Raw genomic sequence first — 20269 nt, forward strand, 5'->3', positions numbered from 1 at the left:
ATGAGTCATTTGAGTTGGAAGGGACCTTAAAGGCCATCCAGTCTGTGGATGCAGTGAACGGGGACATCCTCAGCTCCATCAGTGCTCGCAGCCTGGGCCAAAAGGCTGAGAAGTTTGTCCCAGTTTCTGTCAGAGGCCCCGTTCTTCCCCGGTGTGTGAGACGGGGGTCTTGATGGGAGAAAAGTGGGAATGGGAATGGTGTCTAAATGTGCTGGGCTCCTGCATGCTGTTTTCTGAAGGGACAGGAGAACACTTGAGGAGCAGTGAGGGCCTGTTGGAAACACATCACAGACCCCTCTGCCCTTGATCTCAGGAGTTTCGGGTGGGTGCAGGCTGGCACAGAGCAGACAACACCAAGCTTCCCCATTTATCCATAGTGCAAAAGGCTCTTCTCAGAGATTAGCAAATGAATTCCCTGGAGAGTTTGCTAGAATTGGTTCTTTCCTTGCACTTGTGCTACCAAGTGCAATGAAACCTTTTCTCTTTCTAAAGTAATCAAAATCAATACTTTCTGTTTTGCATTAAAACAATCTTTGGGTTTTTTCACTTGAGGGGCAGCTCCCATCTCTCAGTGATTCTGTGCCTTTAACTGGGCTGCTGTTACACAGAATGGCTGAAGCTTCATTTAGCCTGAATGAAAAACGTAATGTGTGTTGCTGAAGAGAGGAAACTGGTAGTGGATTATTTACTTGGCATGCCCTGCAGCAAGGAGGGTATTAAATGAAGCGGGGGAACACTGAGAGTTCTGAGACCTGAACCAGAGGAAATGCACGAAGCCTTGGGGTGACCTCGTGGAAATTCCTAACAACGAGACTTGACTCATTCTGTCAGGAGGGGTGAAGATCAAAATAACACCAGCCTAGAAATGCAAAGGCCTCTAGATAATGCAGATGAGTGTAATGTTACACAGGGCTGAAAGCCACCCCAGCCCTGCATGACCGGCCCAGCACACAGGTGCTGCTCCTCCTCGTGCCCAGTGCCCAGGGCCCCCGCCTCCATCCCTGTGCCAGAGCTGCCCCTACGTTTAAGTAGAAGCCAATGTGTTTCTGCTCGGGGTGCCCTCAGATGCTGGCAGCGCGCAGACCCGCACACGGCCACGTGTAAGGAGCACTGCCTGGCTCCTTGAGGCAGCTGTCCTGCTGCACGGGGACAGCAATACCATGAGCAGAAGCAGAGCAGCAGGAGGGGTCACCAAGCTGTGCCCTTCTCACTGAGGCTGGTTCCCGACGCGAGGCCGTGTGGGCATATGTTCAGTGTGACAGTGTCAGAAACTGATGCAGAGACTGTCAAGACCAAATTCCTGTGCTATTTCGAGAGCTTGAGATTTTGTCCTCTGTGCTTGCGTTCAGCTCCTGGATGCGTTCTCCTGTTGTACTGATGGATTTGTGACAGCGTGGTCGTGTACTGTCAGCTGCTTATCACCAGTCTGATCCCTAAGCTCTCGGCTTCTCCGCGCTGCTATTTTGCAGCGTTTGCACAGTGAGGTGCCCAGATGCACTGAACATCTGTGAAACGCCGGCTGCTGAAGTCTCCTGAGCTTCATTCGAAATACCAGATTAATTGATTTACTTAGATTCATAAACAGCAGTGGAGAGCGGGAGGCTCTGACCCAGTGAGAAACTGCGGATGTGGCTCTGAACAGCAGGCTAATGAAGATGAAAAACCTCCCCTGTCCGGAGTAATCCAAACACAGCCTTACATATTAGTCTGTTGGCCCAAGTGCAGCTGTTTGTCTTTTCAGTAATCCGAAGCCGGAGCGGTGCCCTGAGCAGCAGAGGGGAGGTGACAGCAGGGACGGCCAGGAGGCCGGCGGTGCCCTCGGTGGAGCTGCAGAGCTGCCTTGGTGGCAGCAGTGCCGTCCCGGCTGGGGCCGTGCTGCCATGGCAGAGCCCGGAGCAGCCAGGAGCCCGGTGTCTTCCCTTCGGAGGGAAGCTGGAAAATCATCCTTGTGTTTAAAGTTCCCATGGCTGCAGTTTGAATTTGGCACACAGTTGGCCGTGGGGTTATCTGAGGTCATGTACTCAAATAGTTGTAGATAAAACAAGGGCCTGTTTGGATTGGAAATCTCCAGAGGGCTTTTCCTTTGCGCGAGGGTAATGATATTGCAAGAGGACATGAGCCAAAATAAAGATTCGGCTCCGTATGCAGTAGCTCAGTAAAATAAAATGAGCAGTGGAAAAAAAAAAAAAGGAAAGAAAAGAAAAAAAAAAAAAAAGAGGGGGAGGGGGTGGAAAAGGACTGTTTTCATGACGTTATTTTCTGGAGGTGCTGTGAGATGGAGGAATTGCAGCCAAGGGGTGGGAGTCCTGCAGTGCAGCACATCCAGCTCAGCAGGTCAGCCCTGCTCCCACCTGCTTTGGGTCCCCACGCCGCACTGTGCAGCACCAGCACGAGCAGCTCTGCTGCCAAGGGGCGCTTCCAGAGCCCCCTACCAGCCAGGGCAGCTGTAAAGAAGGAGAAATGAATGGGTTTTGAAAGTTAAAGGTGGAATCAGATTCTGTTAGACTCTTTCACGGGCCCTTGGGCCTTTATGGGAAACTATTTACTCACCACTTAATGGAAGACTGCAGAGCAGAGCACATTTGGACAAGAAATGTGGTTCAGTACTTTTCCAAGTTGCCATTAGAGAAAAGCATGTGCTTGTAGCAGCAGCTCTTTTCCTTGCTCATTGCCGGCTGCAACAATCTCGGTGACTCTGCAGCCTTGTTTTTATACAAATAATTGAAATTCAAAAGCAAAATGACAAAGCTGGGGAGCAAATCAGGCCTTTGGGGGCTTTCTGTCTTCTTGCAGCATGCTGAGATGCGGTGCTGATGGATGCTGCTATAAAAGCATCTCTCAACAGGTAGTGAGAAAGTGAAGATGAGATAGGGAGAAAAACCTGGAGGAAATGATGTCCTTTGCTGCAGGCTGGGGCTCCGGGCGCTGGGTAAGCCAAATGGGGACTGGCTTTCCTCCGAGGGCCACAGCACCCTTCCCATTTGCAGGCTGTGTGGGGCAGCCTCAAGGCGTGCAGACCTGCACGGCCCCAGGAGTTTGCCCCTGAGAGCTGGGAGCTAGAAACCTTGTTCGGATGCAGACTTCATTTCAGCCTGCAAGTTATCTGAAGATGGCTTGCAGCTTTGTTACACTTGTTTATTATGTTGTTTTTAAGAGTGCTTGCTGAGGAACCCCAGACATGAATGCTTAATAGTTGGCTGTGGACCCGAGGAGCCCAGCTCCCACCATGTTTAATGGCATTGGTGGATCCTCCTCCTCTGGGCTGCTGACAAGAGCTCAGCTCTGCTGACAAATCTTTATCTCCGTGTCCATTCGGGTTTACTCAGGATGTTCAGTGGAGACTTTGGGAGTCTGAAAGGTTGAATTCATCATTTGTTTTATCTCAGTCTTCTGTTCTGGTGAGGATATCTTCACAATTCAGATTTTACTAGAATGTGCTTAAAATGTATATTCGCATTCTCTCTGTTAGCCTGGTTTGTTAGTGGGGAAGGAGTCACGAAAAGGTCGTGTATTCATCAGGATTCATTTTTAGAAAGGGAACAAGCCTCTGTGCATGTCTCCTTGGAGCACTGGCCCTGCTTTTCTCCTTATAGGGACTATTTAATAATGGCAACACTGTGGTTCTTCAGCTCCATAAGCTGAAAGAGACGTAGAGCAACATTGTCTTTGTGCATCCTGTGTTGTTGTATGGTGTATAGTGATGTGACAAGGGGAATGGCTCTAAACTGGAAGAGGGCAGAGTTAGATATTAGGAAGAAATTCTTTGTTGTGAGGGCTGTGAGGTACTGCAGCAGGTTGCCCAGCGAGGCTGTGAATGCCCCCTCCATGGAAGGCCAGGCTGGATGGGGCTGTGAGCAGCCTGGTGTGGTGGGAGGTGTCCATCCTATAGCAGGGGGTTGGAACGGGTGATCTGAAAGGTTCCTTCCAACCCAAACCATTCTGTGGTTCTGTGATTCTATGTTATATAGCTTTCTGCATCTCATAGGCACAGTGTTTCTTAATGTGCTTACAGCATGCTTTTTGTGCTCAACTCCCAAGACAAACGACTGTTCAAGTGCTTTAGGTCTGTGGTATTCTTTCAGAAGCGCTTCTGACCTGCTGGCTTTCTTTCCTGGGAAAAAAAGCAACAGCAAGTCTTCACTGAGCAGAGATGGGAGGACCTGGTGCCTGAATGGGTTCTTATGATGGCATACAGACCAGTATGAAAATGACATCTTCTCCACAGAAGGTATGAGAGCAAACCTCGTCCAGGTGATTGTGAAAAAGGAGCGGTTCATTGCCCTGAGTTGTGCCCAGGGCCACTTACCCCTGTGCCAGCCAGGAGGGGACAGAGGTGACTACTGTGACATGCAGCAGTGCCCCTCCACAGAAGGCCAGCCAGCACAAGGTAGTTTGGGTTTTTTGTTTGTTTTGTGTTTTTTTTTAGTTCTTTGTGGGAATATGAACAGGCTCCCTAATTTTTGTGTTGTTAGTGCTGTCTCATGTGCCTTTGATCCCATACCAGAAGCATTGAGGCTGGATTTGCTGTATTGTCACACTGCAGCCCGGTGCTCACTCACTTCCCGTGGGCAACAGTGCATCTTGAAAAAACACCCACACCTGAGTTCAGCAGGATTATTCTGGCTCCAAAGAAACAGAGGACTTGACAGAAGTAAATGCAAAGTTTTGAAATGCATTTGGCAAAGCTGGGGGGACAGGGGAGAAATTTGTCACCCGAAGGTTCAGTGTGATTTACCATCTGTCAGTTTTATGGTGGTGACATTTTGCATTTTTTTCCCCCAGTGGTAGAGCAAAAATTAATCAGAAATGCAGTGGAAGGCCAACTGTGTTATGGTTATCATAGCAGGAGTGCAGGAGGAGGTTTGTCATCGTGGCAGCCTTGGAGCAAATTTGCTGAGGCATTCAGCTGCCTTGAGATCTCCTCTAGAGAACTTGTGTTTCTGGTCGTGGGTCACTTGTGCTAATTTGGCATCTCTTTTAGAGCAATTTACATTTTTCTTTCAGCAGAAACACTTACCCTGCCCAGAAATGAGAACGCTCCTGTGCTTGGGTTTGGGGGTGGTGGTGAAAGTAGTTCAAATCTGAAGGGAGGCAGCTGTTCTCCTTGGCTCTCCAGCACGTCTCAGGCATTTGTTGAGCCTACAGAGGAAACACATTCTTAAAGTCTGTGTCAGGAAACCAGCTCCTAAGGCAGAAAAGTCGTGTGAATTTTCAGTGTTCCTGTGCGACCTATAATTTGTTACAGCACTGCGGGTGCTGCAGTTCGTTTGCGGTGTTCGTTAGTGAGGCCCCGTGGGATTTACGCCGCAACACTTGGAGCAGATTTTACTCTGCTGTGACGGGGCTGAATCAGAAGCTGCTGCATGAGGAGGCACTGCAGTGCCGGGTGGCTGCTGGTGCACAGAGCTGGCCTGACCTGAGCACAGCCCGTGGCTCCGAGCTTGCGCTGCCTGGCAAAGTGGGGCTTTTTCCAAGGCAATACAAATGAGATTGTTCCTAAGGTATTTGAGCATGAAATGTGTGAAGTAAAGCACAGCTCCTCCCCTCTCCTGTGCGTCCCGGTGCTGGAAAAACAGCGAGACAGTTGTCACTGAGCTGCTTGATGCTGATGGGCTGGAGGGCTCCGGGGAGCGGTTTGTTGGGGAGGAAAGGAGATGGTGGGACTGAACATAGACCAGCTTCTTCAGCTTCACAGACCTCCCGTCTGTACCAGCAAGCTTTGATTTCGGGTTTAAGGTAAAAAATGTGATTCAGATAAGTCCTTCAAGACTAGGTAACATCTTTCCCAATACATAAAAGTGCAAAACAGCCACTTCCCAGGAGCAGAAGACCTCTGGCAGGGGGATTATTTGTGTGTTGCTTGTCCAAGTGACAATGATGAAACGTTTCTCAGCAGGCCTGCTCCCTCGTTAGAGATTTGAGCCGCCGCTTTGAAGTTCCGTCTCCAGCTGGAAACTTGCACAAACCTTTGGGCCAAGAGCTGTTTTTTTCCCCCTGAAATGTTTGATATCAGTGCTTTGGTGCACATCTACGATTCTTCCCTTTTCTTCTGTTTGAATGTAGAAAAATGTAGAAACTTTTAACTCTCCTTCATGTGAAATATGGGTCATTCGGAGACAGATAACATAGTAACATGTGTCAGAAATCCTTTGTCCTTTTGCAATTAGGGAGTATTTTAAATAAAGCTTTGAACTGCAGCCCTCTAGTTTAGCCCTGCACAGGCTTGGGAGCTCCGAATCAGGATGCAGTTGTGGTTGTGAAGGGAAAAAGCTCTGCTGTGTGCACATGGCAAGCTCAGGGCGTGCGGGACTGCTCTGCTTTGGTTGTCTGTCCTCTGCAGCAGTGAGCGTGTAAAAAGAAACGATGATGTGTTGGGAGCAGCCGTGTGAGTGCATCTGTTCCTTCTCTTAAAATGCATCCCCAAGCCTCTGGGCCGTGCTGCAGGCAGACCTGCTGGTGGTGGCCATTCGCCCTGTGGTCCAGCACGCACCTGGACTCTGGGTTTCCCTCCGGCGCTGGAAGATGTCAGCGCCATTCATGTGTGGCCCGTGGAACACAGCGTGCTCTCATTGCTACTGCTGTGGCATCCCAGCAGGCCGGGGTGGGTGCCGGGTGGATGCATCCTGCTCGCAGGGATGCTTGGTAAAGCATTTCCATGGAAGAAAGTCCTGTCCCATCATCTCCTCCCCTACCCCCAGTCACAAGCATCTTTGTGTAGCCCTTCTCTGTCGCTGTTTTCCCATGGCAAGAAGTGCCTAGTTCAGAAAGCATCAGCCCCGAGCCCTTTGATCTTTTCTTTCTCAAGAGAAAAAAGATTAAAAAGAGACAAGAAGTTAAGGATTTGTGAGGGGGAACGGAACATGAATAGCAAATTCTGCTGCGGAGGTCACCTCCCCCCGGCTTTCTTCCTGTGTGATCAGAGGACGGGCAGGGTGGAAGGGTGCTGAGTGGGTCTATTGGGGAATCCAGGGAGGAGGGGAATAAATTGGGGGCAGAGGAGTGGGGGTGGAGTGGTGAGCCCTTCAAAAGGAACAATGCTTGCAGGCTTCTGCATTGTTAGGCGGCCTTTTACAGAGTGCCATGAATACAGGTTATAAATTCTTTGGCCATTGAGAGAGCTCTCCAAACCTGACTCCATCCTGCACTAAACCGGGCCTGAGCCCTATCAGTTGCATAGCAATGAATTCATTTACATCTGGATAGTTAATCTCCAATTCACTTGACAGTTTATCTCACCCTTGGAAGAGCCAGCAGTGCCTGTTCTATTGTGTGGAAGCAAGTCTATGATCATCAGCTAGGCCAGCACCTCTCCTTTGTGGCACAGAGATAAGAAGGCAGGCTGTTGGTATCTGGCTTATGAAACACGCAGTTATTGCCCCAAGCCGTGTGATCCTGCCTGGCTTTCACTTGACATCCTTCCCATTTTCACCCTTTGCCTCTTCTACCTGGAAATGCCATCTGACCATATCAGTGACTGATGCTCCAGCTGAAGTGCTGCTTTTCTAGCACGGGTATAGATGGATTATTTGCCCAAGCCAGAACTATTTGGTTTGCTCACATTGTTTGGTTTGTTCTGAGCTGTTCTTTATCCCTGGATATTTTATACAGCTCCTGCAGGGAGGAAGCACTGCTCTTGCCCCAGCTCAGCAGACCATGTTCAGGGCATCCCTGCAGCTGCTGCACAGGAGGATGCTGAGATGCCCACAGAGATGGGAGAGGAGTCGTTCACCCCAAACCCCTGCAAGATGAAGCAAAGCAACCAGTGAGCCAAACCCTGTGGAATAGCACTGGTTGGGTCTGTTGTGGCTGGGGAAAAAGCACCCACACATCCCAGCGGGCAGGGAGGTAGAAGGCAGAGCCATGCGGGCATGCGGAGGTGAGAACAGAGCCAGCTGTGGCAGACAGACTGACTTTGTGTTTGTGTTAGGAAAGTGGCTCAGGAAAGGAGACCTTGGGAGTCAGAGGACAAATTTAAGCATGAGAATTCCTTGATTTATTCGTATTTTTAACTCTCCAACTTTAATTTCCTGCACGCGGTATTTGTTCGTATTTGATGTGGTTTGGACGTGATCTATAGAAAGGCCACTCCAATCAAAGCATCCCTTTTTTATCTAGAGAGTTAACTGTCCGTTTTGTTTCCTCTCACACACGGTGCACTTCATTCTGCTCTGCTTGTGAGAGTTATCTCTGAAAAGCTGTCCCAGCAGTTAACGCTAAGCAGTGAAAAACAGAGAGGAAAAGTGAAAAATGTGGTGACCTCCATTGAGGAGAGAGAGCAGCTTTGGCTTCTTCTAAGTGCTATGAAATCTTTGGTTTGCCTGCAGCCAGGCTGGGAACGTTGTGGCTCAGTGGCCATTGCGTATTGCTGATCTTCTTTTAGGCCAGTGGGGCTCAGGTGTATCTCTGAGTCCCGTTTGCTTTCTTTCTGATGTTGTCCTTAGAGAGGCCATGAGAAACCAACTTAATCAGCCTGCTGTGTCTTCTGGTGTCAAATGTGATGGGTTGGTACTGCTTTCTTGAGTAACGCTGCTAGCATTGTGGTAGTGATACAGTAAGTGCAGTACAAACACGGGGCAAAAAGAGAACCCACCCTACCCCACAGAATTCATTTTGTAGATACAGAAATATGGGGACAGAAGGGAGAGTGCAAGGGGACCGGGCAGGGTGCCGTGCTGCAGGGCTCGTCCGGTCTGTGGGGCAGCTTCTGCTTCCCAGGGCAGGCAGCAGGCGGGTGGGAGGAGCCCACGGGAAGGGGATGGGGAAAGTAGGGCCCAAGGGCAGAGAGGGAGGGCGTGCTGGGGGTGGCAGGGATGGGATCCCTCAGCCCCTCGTAGTGCCTTAAACATGGTGATGGAGTGTGTGTGTGTGTGCTGAGAACGGCACTGCGTGAAGATTTCCAGGACGGTACTGAGAGTGAGCTGAGAGATGTTATCTCTGCAGAGATAGCACAAGGCAGGTGTTCCCAAGCTGGCTCTGCCCGTGCCTGATCACTGCGCTGCTGCAGTGCTGGCGTCTCTCCTGGTGATGTCGTGCAGGACGCTGCCGTGTGCGGCATACAAAGAACCACCCGGAGCTCAGAGTTCAAACTCCGGGCCGTGTCTGGGTATGGGGACCATCCCTGCAGGCCTGGGCTGCTTGCCCTCAGCCTCCTGCACACGGCTGTGCTGCTGACCACCAGGCTGAACTGCTCCCCTGCAGCATGTGGACATGCATTTTTAGTTGTTAAATGCTCACGTTTTCCTTTGCCAACACGATTTTCCAGTCCCGTTTACTCCGTGCTCTTTCTTTTCTTAGGATGCTGCTGTGGAACAAGCGTAACAATGTTTTAAAAGCATTCCTCACTTAGCTTTGGTAACCTGGAGACTTTCTTCAGCATACAAAGCTGGAGAAGCCGTGGTGAAGCTGTCACAGCAGTGCTCTGCCCTGATGCTGCAGCTCAGCCCAGCCTGCACACTCCATCCCTTCCGGCCACATTCTTTTCCCCACTGCATGTCTGGCATTGCTCAGTGCATGGAGCTGTGTCCGTGGCAGCTGGAGGCCAGGTGCTGGCTGTAGGGAGGAGCATCGAGGTGGTGGGAGCTTGGCATAAGAGGACACAAAGTGGAATTTGCCTCCTTACAATGAGTTTATATTTGCTTTTGAAAAGGACCACCCTACCCCACATTGGCCATTTCCCATTCTTTACCTGAGCTGTGTAAGAGCATTTCCCCTAACTGTGCCGTGTTTTTCCTGCTGCTGGAAGGATCTCCTGCTTTCCTCCCTGTGAGCTACAAGTAGGGATGACAGAACCCTTGCAAGCAGTAAGCATTCACTATTAAGAGATACTGGCATTTCTCTCTATTTTTTCTGCTTTGTGAGACAAGAGCCATTTTATTTCAAGGCAGGAATGTGTTTGTGGCAGGAAACGTGCAGCCACTACAGCACGGCGCAGGGAGCAGCTGTGTGGCTGAGCACAGCCAGCACCTGGGAAGGACCTCTGCCCCAAATTGCTCATTTCCATTGTTTTGTTGTACTCATGTGGAGGACCGTTCCTCCTCTATGTGTTTAAGTGCATTTTTTATTCCCTTGGTATAGGAGCAAATCGCTGTTCCTGGTGTCAGTGTACCAACCCACTGCCATCTCTCTGCATGAAAGATGTTTTCTGTGATGTGCACTTTTAAGTGAAAATAAATTATAATAAATAGCATTAATACAAATATTATGGTTAAGATTTAAACTAAACAAAATTAGGGTGTTTAAGCTGTGTTTTCCATAGCAGCTGATGAAACCCCCTTCTGCTTCAGCTCAAGGTGGTCTGTGCAGTGGGCTCGTGGCATATCGTGTGTGGGACGTGGATGGGACAGAGTGAGACACTGCCTTGGCACACTGGGCACTGAAATGTTGTCATAAAGTCTCACTGGATTGCATGGGTTTGGATTCCTAACTTTTTTTTTTTTAATTAGGAGCAAAGTTTTCATTTCTTTTTCACTCAACCAGTTTGAGGATGGGCATCGGTAAGTGCCGGGGAGCGGGTGCTCCTGGCAGCATTCAGTGTGGAGACGGGAGGTGATGTGGTCATAGAACCACAGCGTGGTGTGGTTGGAAGGGACAGTGATGCCCCTGCAGAGCCCTCTTAGTAAAAGGTCTCCTTCTCACATCTAACTCCAGTCTCCCATCTTGGAGTTTAGAAGCATTCCGCCTTGTTCCATCCCTGTCTGCACGTTGTGTTTCCTTGTGCAGTCGCAGAGATGAGTGTCTCACTGAGCACTGTCCTCAAGTCTGAAGGTTTAGGTCACATTGTTTTTATAAGCAGGTTTCAGACTTTATAGATGCACACGGGATGCATCTGGAAAATGTCTTAATTAACCAGTGATAAACATCACGTTTTCATGCTCAGCTCTCTGAAAACCAGCCGTATGGGACTGCATGAAATGCTTTTGCTCAGCGGGGTGTTTGTCAGTGTCTAGCTGTGGGAATTGTTGCCCAGTTCACTCCTGAAGAACTGAGCCTCCAACTCTGAGTGTGGGTCGTACTGGAGGATCCCCAGTGCTGTGGGGCAGGAGCTCTTTCCTTCACAGAGACTGCAGCATCGTGCAAACATTTGTTATCTTCCACGATGAAAGCCAGATGAATAATTGCTGCTACTTATACTATTGAACTTTCCAGAAGAAATTCTCCACTGGGTTAAGAACGGGCATGACAAATCTCAACCCAAAGGACACGGGGAAGGTGGCTGTTAGCTTCTAAGCAAAAAAAAAAAAACTAGAGCTCTCCACGACAAACATCTCCACACCCGAAGCACTTGGCACTCAGTGGCCAATGGTGCAGCTTATGTGTTTGGTGCTGCCAAGAGAAAACAGGGAGCACAGCCGTGCCTCCAGCCAGCGCCAGCACTGCCTGTTGGGTGCTGGGTGCAGCCCCTGTGCTGAATGCAGGTCTGGAGAGCAGACGGGGCTCCGACAGCATCTTTCTGCTCTGGGCAGAGCAGCCCTGGGTGGTGTGCAGATGGCAGTGTTGCTGTGTGAGGCGAAGTGCCCCTGCATGTGGTGCCCAGTGCCCTGCCTGTGGGTCAAGGGGGCTGTGGGGTTGGAGGCTGCTCTGATGATGCCAGAGGTCTGGGAGCACTACCTGTGATTGTGCTCCCCGCATGCCCAACGTGGGGGCCAGAGGCATATTCAAACCTCAGAGGAATATTTGAGGGGGGAAAAAATGTGTTTTCTTCTCGAACTAATGCAAAAAACAAAGAGCTTGTTTCAGTGCTTGCCTCCATTTTCAAACTGGACGGGATCCTGGATTTTTTAAAAGAAAACAAAGCATATTTCAAATACAGGCATTCTTTTCTTCTTTTTTCCCCCTTCCAGTTGCTTTCTGCTTGCTGACAGAGCTTTTGGAGCCCTAGGGAAGGTACATCTGCCAATGATAATCTCAGCGCTTTGGGAAGCCGGGAGCAATGGGGGGGTGGCGGGGGGGCCTCTGTGTCTGCTCACCCAGCAGGGATCGGGGCTGAGCCTGGGCCCACAGTGGCACCTGGATGGGAAAAGAGCAGCTTTGGGCTGGATGCACGTCTGTCCTCACCTCCCCTTTGTCCAGCAGCTTCAGGTGCTCAGGGCACACCTGGTGCTGCATTCCGTAAGGGCTCAGGCAGTTCTCAGCACTTCTGCAGGCAGCCGCCTTTGCAAGCTTATGAACAGTGGCTGACAGCTCCCAGTTTTGCTCCTGGGTGAACTGAGGCGGTGAGACAATTAAGTGGCCTGTGGGAGCATCGTGGCAAAGCCCCACTTCCCAGAGACAGCCCAGGACACACCGGGGCCAGAGGGGATGCGTCAGAGCCGTGCCGTGGTGTTGGCTTGATGTTAACCACTAGCCAAGAGGCCTGACAAGTGGCAGGAGCCAGAACCTTAGCGGTGCCCTCCTGTGCCTTATCAGAGGGCAATAAATCTTGACTGATTAGTTTTTTAAATTAGAATTCTCGGCAAATAAATGAGCTGCCTGCGCGGTGATAATAGCCTGCTTGGAAAGCAGCTCTGCGTACTGTGTAAGTTGCTGGAAGTCATCAAAACCATCTTATCCCATGGAGTCTCCTATGCTGAACTTTTGTTTACAATATCGGACAGAAAAAGGAATTTTTCAGTGGATATTGTCTGATAACTTTTTAGCCAAGCAGCAGTGTAATTCGGGCCTCTCTGCGTGAGGCCAGGCTGTCTTTGCTGGCTGTGGAGGTTTGGCAGCCTCCTCTCCATCCATTTCTTACTGTTTTGACACATTTTGCTCCAGTTTAAATTATTCCGCTGAAGTTTGGTGGACTCTGAGCATCCCATTCTTTGGTTGCCATTGGCCCGCAGGACAAGCTGTTGCTCAGGTGATGAGCACACCGCTGCTGCTCCTTATCCTGTGGTACAGGGCTGAGTACGAGGGACAGCTGGGAAGGATGCAGGTTCTGATCACACGGTACCACAGACTCACGGTATGGTTGGGTTGAGGGGCCCTTACAGCCCCCAGCCCCCCCCTGCCATAGACTGGCTGCCCCCCAGCTCAGTTTGCCCAGGGCCCCTCCTTGGCTTTGGGCACCTCCAGGGATGGGCACCCACAGCTCTGGGCAGCAGTGCTGGGGCCTCACCGCCCTCTGAGGAAAGAGTTTCTTCCCAACATCCAACCTGAATCTCCTCTCCTTTAGTTTAAAGTCATTCCTCTTTGACCTGTGATTATCAGACTGCATAACAAGTCACTCTCCCTCCTGTTTACCCATTCCTTACAAGTACTGGACGGATGCAATGAGGTGTCCCTGGACGTTCTTCCCCTAAGGGAATCTTCTGACAATACTGCTTGCTGTGATTTAGCATAGCTTTTTTTGCATCAGCTACCTTCTGCTTATTTTAGCAAGCTTTTCTGAATAATTATTACTAGAATAATCACCAGTCCTAAGCTGGACTAGGAACAACCTCTCCAAGGATGGCCATAAATATTCGATCACGCTTCACAGTGCCGTTCGTTTCCCCTGATCTTCGCCTCTCTCCTTCCTTTCCAGCTATCATCTCCTTTATAAAGATCCCTTTGTACAGTTCCTGCTAAAAGTCAGGGCTGGATAATTGACCCATTTCCTGCATGCTGTTTTGTGCACTCCTTGTGCTGACACTCATCTCCATTGCTGTGCGTCGAGGTCGTCTCTACTGGAGAAGAGCAGTAGCTGTGCCCACGGGTCAGCTCTTGGAAAGAGCTGTGCAAAAGCCAGAGCTTGGAATGCAGTGTGCTGGCAGCGTGCAGTTGTAATCGCTTCCTTCAGCAGGAAAGGAAACGTGTGCTCTGCTGAGTGATGCTGAGACCACGCTCTGTAGAGAGCACTGGAGGAGAACCTAGAAGTGATTCGGATTAAACGGCCGCATCCAGCATTAGGTAACCATGGAAAAAATGCAAGCTGAACTTGAAGCCCAATCTCCCAATTGTGCGTGTGTGAAATCTCTTGGCATCTCACATCTCCTTTCTGAAAAGCTGGTATTTTTAGATTTACGGCTGGAGGCCGTAAAACTGTTCTGACATGAACCCGAGCTACGCTGCTACCTTAAAAAATGAAGTCTTAAATGAGAACTGAAACTTATTGAACTATATTTCAATGACAGTATAGCAGAGCACTTTAACATGTGCATGGAAACATGCCTGGGAGGAAGGGGAAAAAAACTGAAAACATCTCTGAAACTGGAGCTCTGCTCCGAAACTGAAGCACTGCATCGCTTACCCCTCTCTGGAGCTGCACCCTGGAGAAATCAGCTTTGCATGCGAGGCGATCGCAGCGCAGCTGTGAAACCCAGCTGAAATGTAAACTTCTCTTAAGTGTTCACGGGAGGCTCGCATCTGTGTCTGTGCCTGATTAGCTAGAATTGTGAAACTGCAAGCTTTCTCCTTGCCAGTTCTTTCCTCCTCACCTTGACCCATGGCTTCGCTCCCTCGTGCGCTTTGTCTTTGGCTGGAAACTGCCGTTCCCAGGTGTGCTGCATGGCAGGACGCTGTGCCCCAGCTGCAGCCCGCGCAGGGACTGAGGGCGGCTTCGGATGGCAGCGGGCGTTCGTGTGCACACAGCTCACCTGGGGCTGGGGCGACGCACCGGGACTGGAGGTGCTTGTGGGCGCTGCTGTAATAGGATTTTCATGATGGTTTGCCTCCCCTGTCATGTTGTTTCAAATTCCTGACAAGCCATACTTTTCACAGTCTGGATTTTCTCTCATGAATTTCTCAAGGGGCTATCTGGAGGGGAAACTATTTCTCACCATAACAAACAACCAAAGCCTTCATCGTTAAAAATAAAGCACTAACATGGCCCTACAATGGCCCCCTTTGTGGAGTCACATCTGTTTAGATCACCAGAAATGATAAGCCTTTACTTTTTGAATGTAACTTTCTTTTATCGAAATAGGAGAGAGGACTGCAAATCATTCAGAAAAAAATCAGCATGCAGGCTAAGGCATGTGACAGCAGTGCTGTTGTACGTAGCAGAATCAGATTCCATGGCCTACATGTGCAAGTGTTGGGCTTACGCTCTTACAGCACAACTCAGGGACGGCTCTGCAGCAGAGCTTGCTGCTGTGCTAATATGAAAACAGGGTGAAATAAATATCTGACCTGCTAGATTGCAAAGCTCTGATTTCAGTGCTAATCCAAATTACCTTGTTTTTTAACTTCAGACTTAAAATCTTTTTCCCAGAAGTTGTCTGCTGGCGATTGCCAAATTGCAAAGCAAGAGGATTCACATGGGGAATGAAGGAAAATACTCTGTGAGATGTATTTGATCATCTGAGTTAAATAATCCTCAGACATCCTCAGACACCATCCCAAGTGGTAAAATTGCCGGCACACCCAGAGAATTCAGAATTGAGACTCGGCTGCATTACGCAGAGCTTTCAGACAGGGATGCTGGTGCTGAGGAAGAAGCTGCTGCCCAGAAACCTGCTGCCTGCAGCTTTGCACCTTCCAGCAAAGCTGCTCTGACAGTGCTGCTCTTCTGCAGGTGAGGAGATGGAAGCCACTGCCACTGCAGCAACGCACCTCAGCTCTGCCCTTGCACTTGCCCAAATCAATCCACTCATTTGGAAGAGATGTGGCAGGGCAACGAGCTGCAGGACGGCAGGTTCAGCCCAGCTCTCCCTGGATCATAAAGCTTTCCTGGGTGCTTCTGAAAACCCGGCTCATGTGGATGCTCACCTTTACAGAAGGTCCATGCGCTGAATTCATTGGGTTTGGATTCCGCAGGGTTTGGCCCAGCATTCCTACTGGCACTGAGACTTGGGGGAGTTGAGGTGAACTCAGTGGGAGTGTTTAGGAAATAGGGCGAGCCGGGGCTGGGTTGATAGAAGTATTTTGTGGAGAGTCCTGCTCTCTCTGAGGTCACATCAGATTTGCTGCTGCCCTTAGTGGGACAGTGAATGGGTCCCTGGTTTCCACTGAGCTGAAACACAGCCTGCACTCATCCTCTTTCACCTGCAGCTCTTCAGCCACGGTTGCTGCATCACCACGGGAAGTTTCACCAGCAGTTAACTGAAATGTCGCAAGCCTCCAATCTGATGTGAAGCTGGAAATAAACTCTGAATTCGCCTACGCTCACAACTGAAGGTCATGTGTTCATAAAACCATGACAGCATCTTCTCTGGATTAGAAGAGGGAGAAAAAGAGGCAAAGTTGTCTGTGATGAAGCATTCTTCCCCTTAGGAAGTCCTTCAAAGCCTCTTCAGAGGCACCATCAATAGAGATGAATTGCAGACCATTCCTCTGCACCCAACAAGGGCAATGGTTATAGAACTTCCTCTAACTACATACAATTGGTTTTGAAATTAAATGATCTGGAGTATCAGTGAGTGACTCTGAGCAGCATCATTGGGTAAAGGAAAGTAGCAGCCTATTGGAAGGAGGTAAAGGCACAGAAACAATTATGGCAGCGATTAGTTTCAAGGCTTGTGAAGACAGTATAAACGGGGCCAGTTCAATCAGTGCATGCAGATGGTTCCCCAGTTGATTCCTGCACTGCAGCGCTGTGTTCTGGCAGCTGCCAGGTGCTGGGAGCACCTTTGGCTTCTTTAAGGGCAAAGGCTGAGCAGTGTGTGCTGAGGCAAAGTGGGCAGATGTCAGTCCTTCCCATTTTCAGTGCGAAGTAATAGAAAGCAGAGCTGCTGCTTCTCTGTGCTCTCCCCAGGAGTCTGTGACTGTATTCATTCATAAATGCACTGTCTGGGCTGCCCTGCCGTGCCAAGTATGCAACTGTCTGGGTAAAAATGTGCAAACAAGGTGTGCCTGATTCCTGCATGTAGTTACCGTAACAAGTGCAAACATGCGGTAGGAATTTGAATACACGAATGAACAGACATCTAGATGAGCAGAGAACTGAATGCAGAGACCTGATTTGAGCAACACGTCGTGGCATCTGTTTGTGTAAATTATGTGCACCACTGCACACAGATTTTGAAACTGTTTCTGAGGAATGTAGGTATTTCTATGTATTAGACCACAAAGCTTATCTGAGTTCCCCTTTTTAACCACAGTGATGAGATCACTGGAAAAAGAGTTACCCACTGCTCATCATCCTTCCTCATTTTGTCTGTGTTAAACATCATGCAGTGATTAGATCAGAGCTTGGCTGTCTAGGGAAAACAAGATCCAGAAATGAAGAAGGAAGGATGAGGGGACCCCTAAACTGCAGAGCTGCATTGGGAGCAGGAGGATGGTTCCCTGCATGTGCACTGCAAAGAGATGGAAAACATACAGAATCCAGCTCCTGAGCTCCAGGAGCCCACAGCTTTTGGGGGGGGGGAGAGGCAGCCAGTCTGGGAAGGACCTCGGTGCCCTCTCCAAGCCACCCATCCTTTGTCACTGCCATGAACAGCAGCAGGATGGAGCCTAAAGCAGCACAACGCTGCAGGGATCTCTGCTTGCCGACCCCTGGCTGCTCCATCCCTGGGGGTCTGTGCCAGAGATTCTTCTTTCAGGGCTGTTGCATTTTTTGCTGTATCGTACGTGCGCCCTTCCTCGTGCACTTTCCTCAGACAGAGGGCAAGAAAGGACTCTGACCCCTGGGGCGCCCCGACCTGCAGCCAGCCTGGAGCTGCAAACCTGTCCATTACCGTGCTTACTGTGCTTAATGCTGTCTGCTCTGCCACTTCTAAATGTGGTTTACAAATACCTGGACTTGGCCACAAGCATGTGCAGTCTGAGACCAGATGAGAGCCTGCTGCTTGCTGAGCATTTCCAGCTCAGCTGTTGTTTGGGCTCCTGGGTAGCATCAGTGCTGCCCGTGCTCCTCAGCTCCACTGTAGCAGCAGTCGTTTCTGTTATTACTGTGCTGTGCTGAAGAGGAAATGCTGTTTCCTTTTTTGGAGCTTTTAAAGACTCTTTTTTTTCAAAGTGTCTTTTAGAAATGCAGTTTGGAAAATGGTGTTTGATTAGCATATGCTCACTGCCACCGGACAACTGAAGCAATGGAACGAGGGCAAACTATGTTTAGTGACGTAATGCGTGCAAAACATTCTGGGGAAAAAATTTAAAATAATAATTAAAAAAAAGACATGGAACGCAAACGATTTGTCTTCTTGCAGGGTTACATGCAGCACAAAGGAGTTCACAGGCTTGGTTTACCGCATCAGCCAACAAATAACTGTGTCAGCATATACTTGGGCACAGTGCGTGCAGGGCTGGGTGCAACACCCCGAGCTGAGAAGAAAAGGGACGAGGGCTGACATGGACGTGTGCCTGCAGAGAGCAGCGTAACCTTGGGGCACAGCTGTTACTTCCCCAGCATCCCCTTTTTCCTTGTTACTTTGCTGTCATAGAAGAATGTTGGGGATGCTGAGTGTGACCCATAACCCTGAGAAAGTAGGCTGTGCTGCAGGTGCCTGGGCACAATGAATGTGATGGTACAGCTGTGCATTATTTCTCACTTTTATATTTTGTCTTGAATCTTTTCACCCATTTATGGATGCTTCTGCTGCCTTAAGTCCCCATCCACTTTCGGTTCCCTGTAGGTGTCAGTGCCAAGTGGGGCACCGTGACAAAACAGAGGTGTTGAAGTCCCCCCACACGCTCTGCCTCCAAGCTGCACTCCATCCCTCGGGGTTTGGCTGGGCAGAGGAAGGCACCCACATGGCCTTCAGGAGCCGTGCTGTCCTCCCCTGCCCTGCACAGCCCCTGCCGACCAGCTGCTCCTGGGGCAGCAGGACGTGGCCCTGCCTGCCTCGGCCCCCTGCACAGCTGGCTTCCCCCCATGGCGGTGATGGTGCTGCCTGCTGCTCCTTGCTCTGCTTTAAATTAACTTGTGAGGGGCAAGGAGGGGAGTGGGAAGTTGGAGTGTGGGGCAGGCAGCTGAGCGGGGCTGTGCCCAGGGCCTGCTGTGAGCACATGAGCATCTGAGCAAAGCTGTCTGCGTGGCTGCAGGAGTGTGGAGCTCTCAGAGCTCACAGATGGGGCTGAGCCTTCAAGGAGGATGCACAGCGAGAACCTTGCTGCCCTGCATCTGATTGCCTGTGCCACCAGCACTGCGTGCCCTGCACAGCTGCAGGACCTGGGCTTCTGCTGTCAGACGCAGTGGAGAGCAGCCAAGGAGAGCAACAAGCTGTTGTCGCGTGCAGAGGCAGTTGAGAAGGAGCAGTCCCAGTGGTGCCCCAGGCCTGCAGCCCTTTGAGGCCCGGGCTGCTTAGCACAAGCAGGAGGAGCTGTGCACACCACAATCTGGAGGACATCCATCTATCAAAGAGATTCTAGTTTTCTTGCCCTGCCCGGGTGCAGGGAGGGCCAGTGCCCGCTCAGCTGGGCTGGAATGGGCAGCCGTGCTGCGAGCTGCCACAGCTGTGGTTGTGATGTGGTTCTCAGGCTATTTCTGAAGCTAGAAATACAAGTGTAACCAAGTCATCAGCATTTTCCCACACCTTTCATGTGACGGGACTGTGCCCAGTCATAGGACTCAGTCAGTAGAACCCAATGAATTGTCACAGTTTCACTTCCCTGGTGTTCTTTTCCTTCCTTTTTGGAGGCAGCAGCGCTGTTGGTTCTCTCTGCTGCTGTGATAGCTGCCTGGGGATCTGCGCGGTTGGGCTCCCTTCCGAGACAGGACTGTCATCAGAGGATTCTCTGCGGTTTGGGGCAGTTCCTGCAGGCACATGGTGCCCTTCTCGCTCCCTCCAGGTGTGTTTCACATCAGCTGATCAGTGTCTTAAGATACAGAACCAACTTTTGGAGTGAAAAAAAAGAGCTTGCAGATCGTTGTGTGCGCAGCTCTCGCCTCGGTGAGCGCCCACCTGTTCAGGTCAACGTGTAAAAGCAGTGAAACGTACAGCAGTTTGTATCTTTATAGTGAGATGCTTACAGAAGGGCAAACCCCTGCACGCACTGCTTACACAGCCACAGCTCTTGCATCTCTCTGTGAGTCTTTGCTCCTCTGCTGCATGAAGGGCACAGCAAACATGCAGAGAAAATCACTGCTAGAAAATGCTTTGATTGTACACATACATCTCAAGATGGATAGGGAGGAACAGGCTCGCTGCTTCAATTGCAGTCATGGCCGTGGCACTGATCACTACGAGTGCTCAAGCAGCTGTATGATTTTTAAGTTGCTGGTGTTCCTTTAATTCTAACACACAATTAGAGTGTTAATTAAAAAAGCATACCAAAATGAACTGCTGCTAGGAGAACTGAGAACCTGTCATTTGCGTGAAAACCCTGGATTATAAACTGCTTCTTCTACTTTTGCTGCCAAATATGCAAAGTAAATTGCACAATCTCAGGGATGCAGTTCAGCCGCTTCGTGTTTTCCTTTCTCCAA

General features: G+C 50.1%; 2 protein-coding genes across 15 annotated transcripts in view; one reads left to right on the top strand and one right to left on the bottom strand.

The window, feature by feature from the left end:
* Positions 1-17041, bottom strand: part of NDOR1 (NADPH dependent diflavin oxidoreductase 1) — a 235727-nt gene extending 218686 nt beyond the window's left edge. The window contains exon 1 of the mRNA XM_052681311.1: positions 17032-17041. The gene's annotated coding sequence lies outside the window, so the exon portion shown is untranslated. The remainder of the gene's footprint in view (positions 1-17031) is intronic.
* The window catches only part of EXD3 (exonuclease 3'-5' domain containing 3), a 243553-nt gene that overhangs the window by 156556 nt on the left and 66728 nt on the right, over positions 1-20269 (top strand). Inside the window, exon 21 of one of the 14 annotated variants that reach the window (XM_052681292.1) lies at positions 15173-18596. The exons of the other annotated variants lie outside the window; for them this stretch is intronic. Within the exon in view, the coding sequence (XP_052537252.1) occupies positions 15173-15229 (57 nt within the window). The 3' untranslated portion in view covers positions 15230-18596. Of the gene's footprint in view, positions 1-15172; positions 18597-20269 lie in introns of those variants that run through there. 14 annotated transcript variants of the gene reach the window in all.

Source organism: Tympanuchus pallidicinctus, unplaced genomic scaffold (genome assembly GCF_026119805.1).
Source record: "Tympanuchus pallidicinctus isolate F22 unplaced genomic scaffold, pur_lepc_1.0 scaffold19, whole genome shotgun sequence".
NCBI lineage: Eukaryota > Metazoa > Chordata > Aves > Galliformes > Phasianidae > Tympanuchus > Tympanuchus pallidicinctus.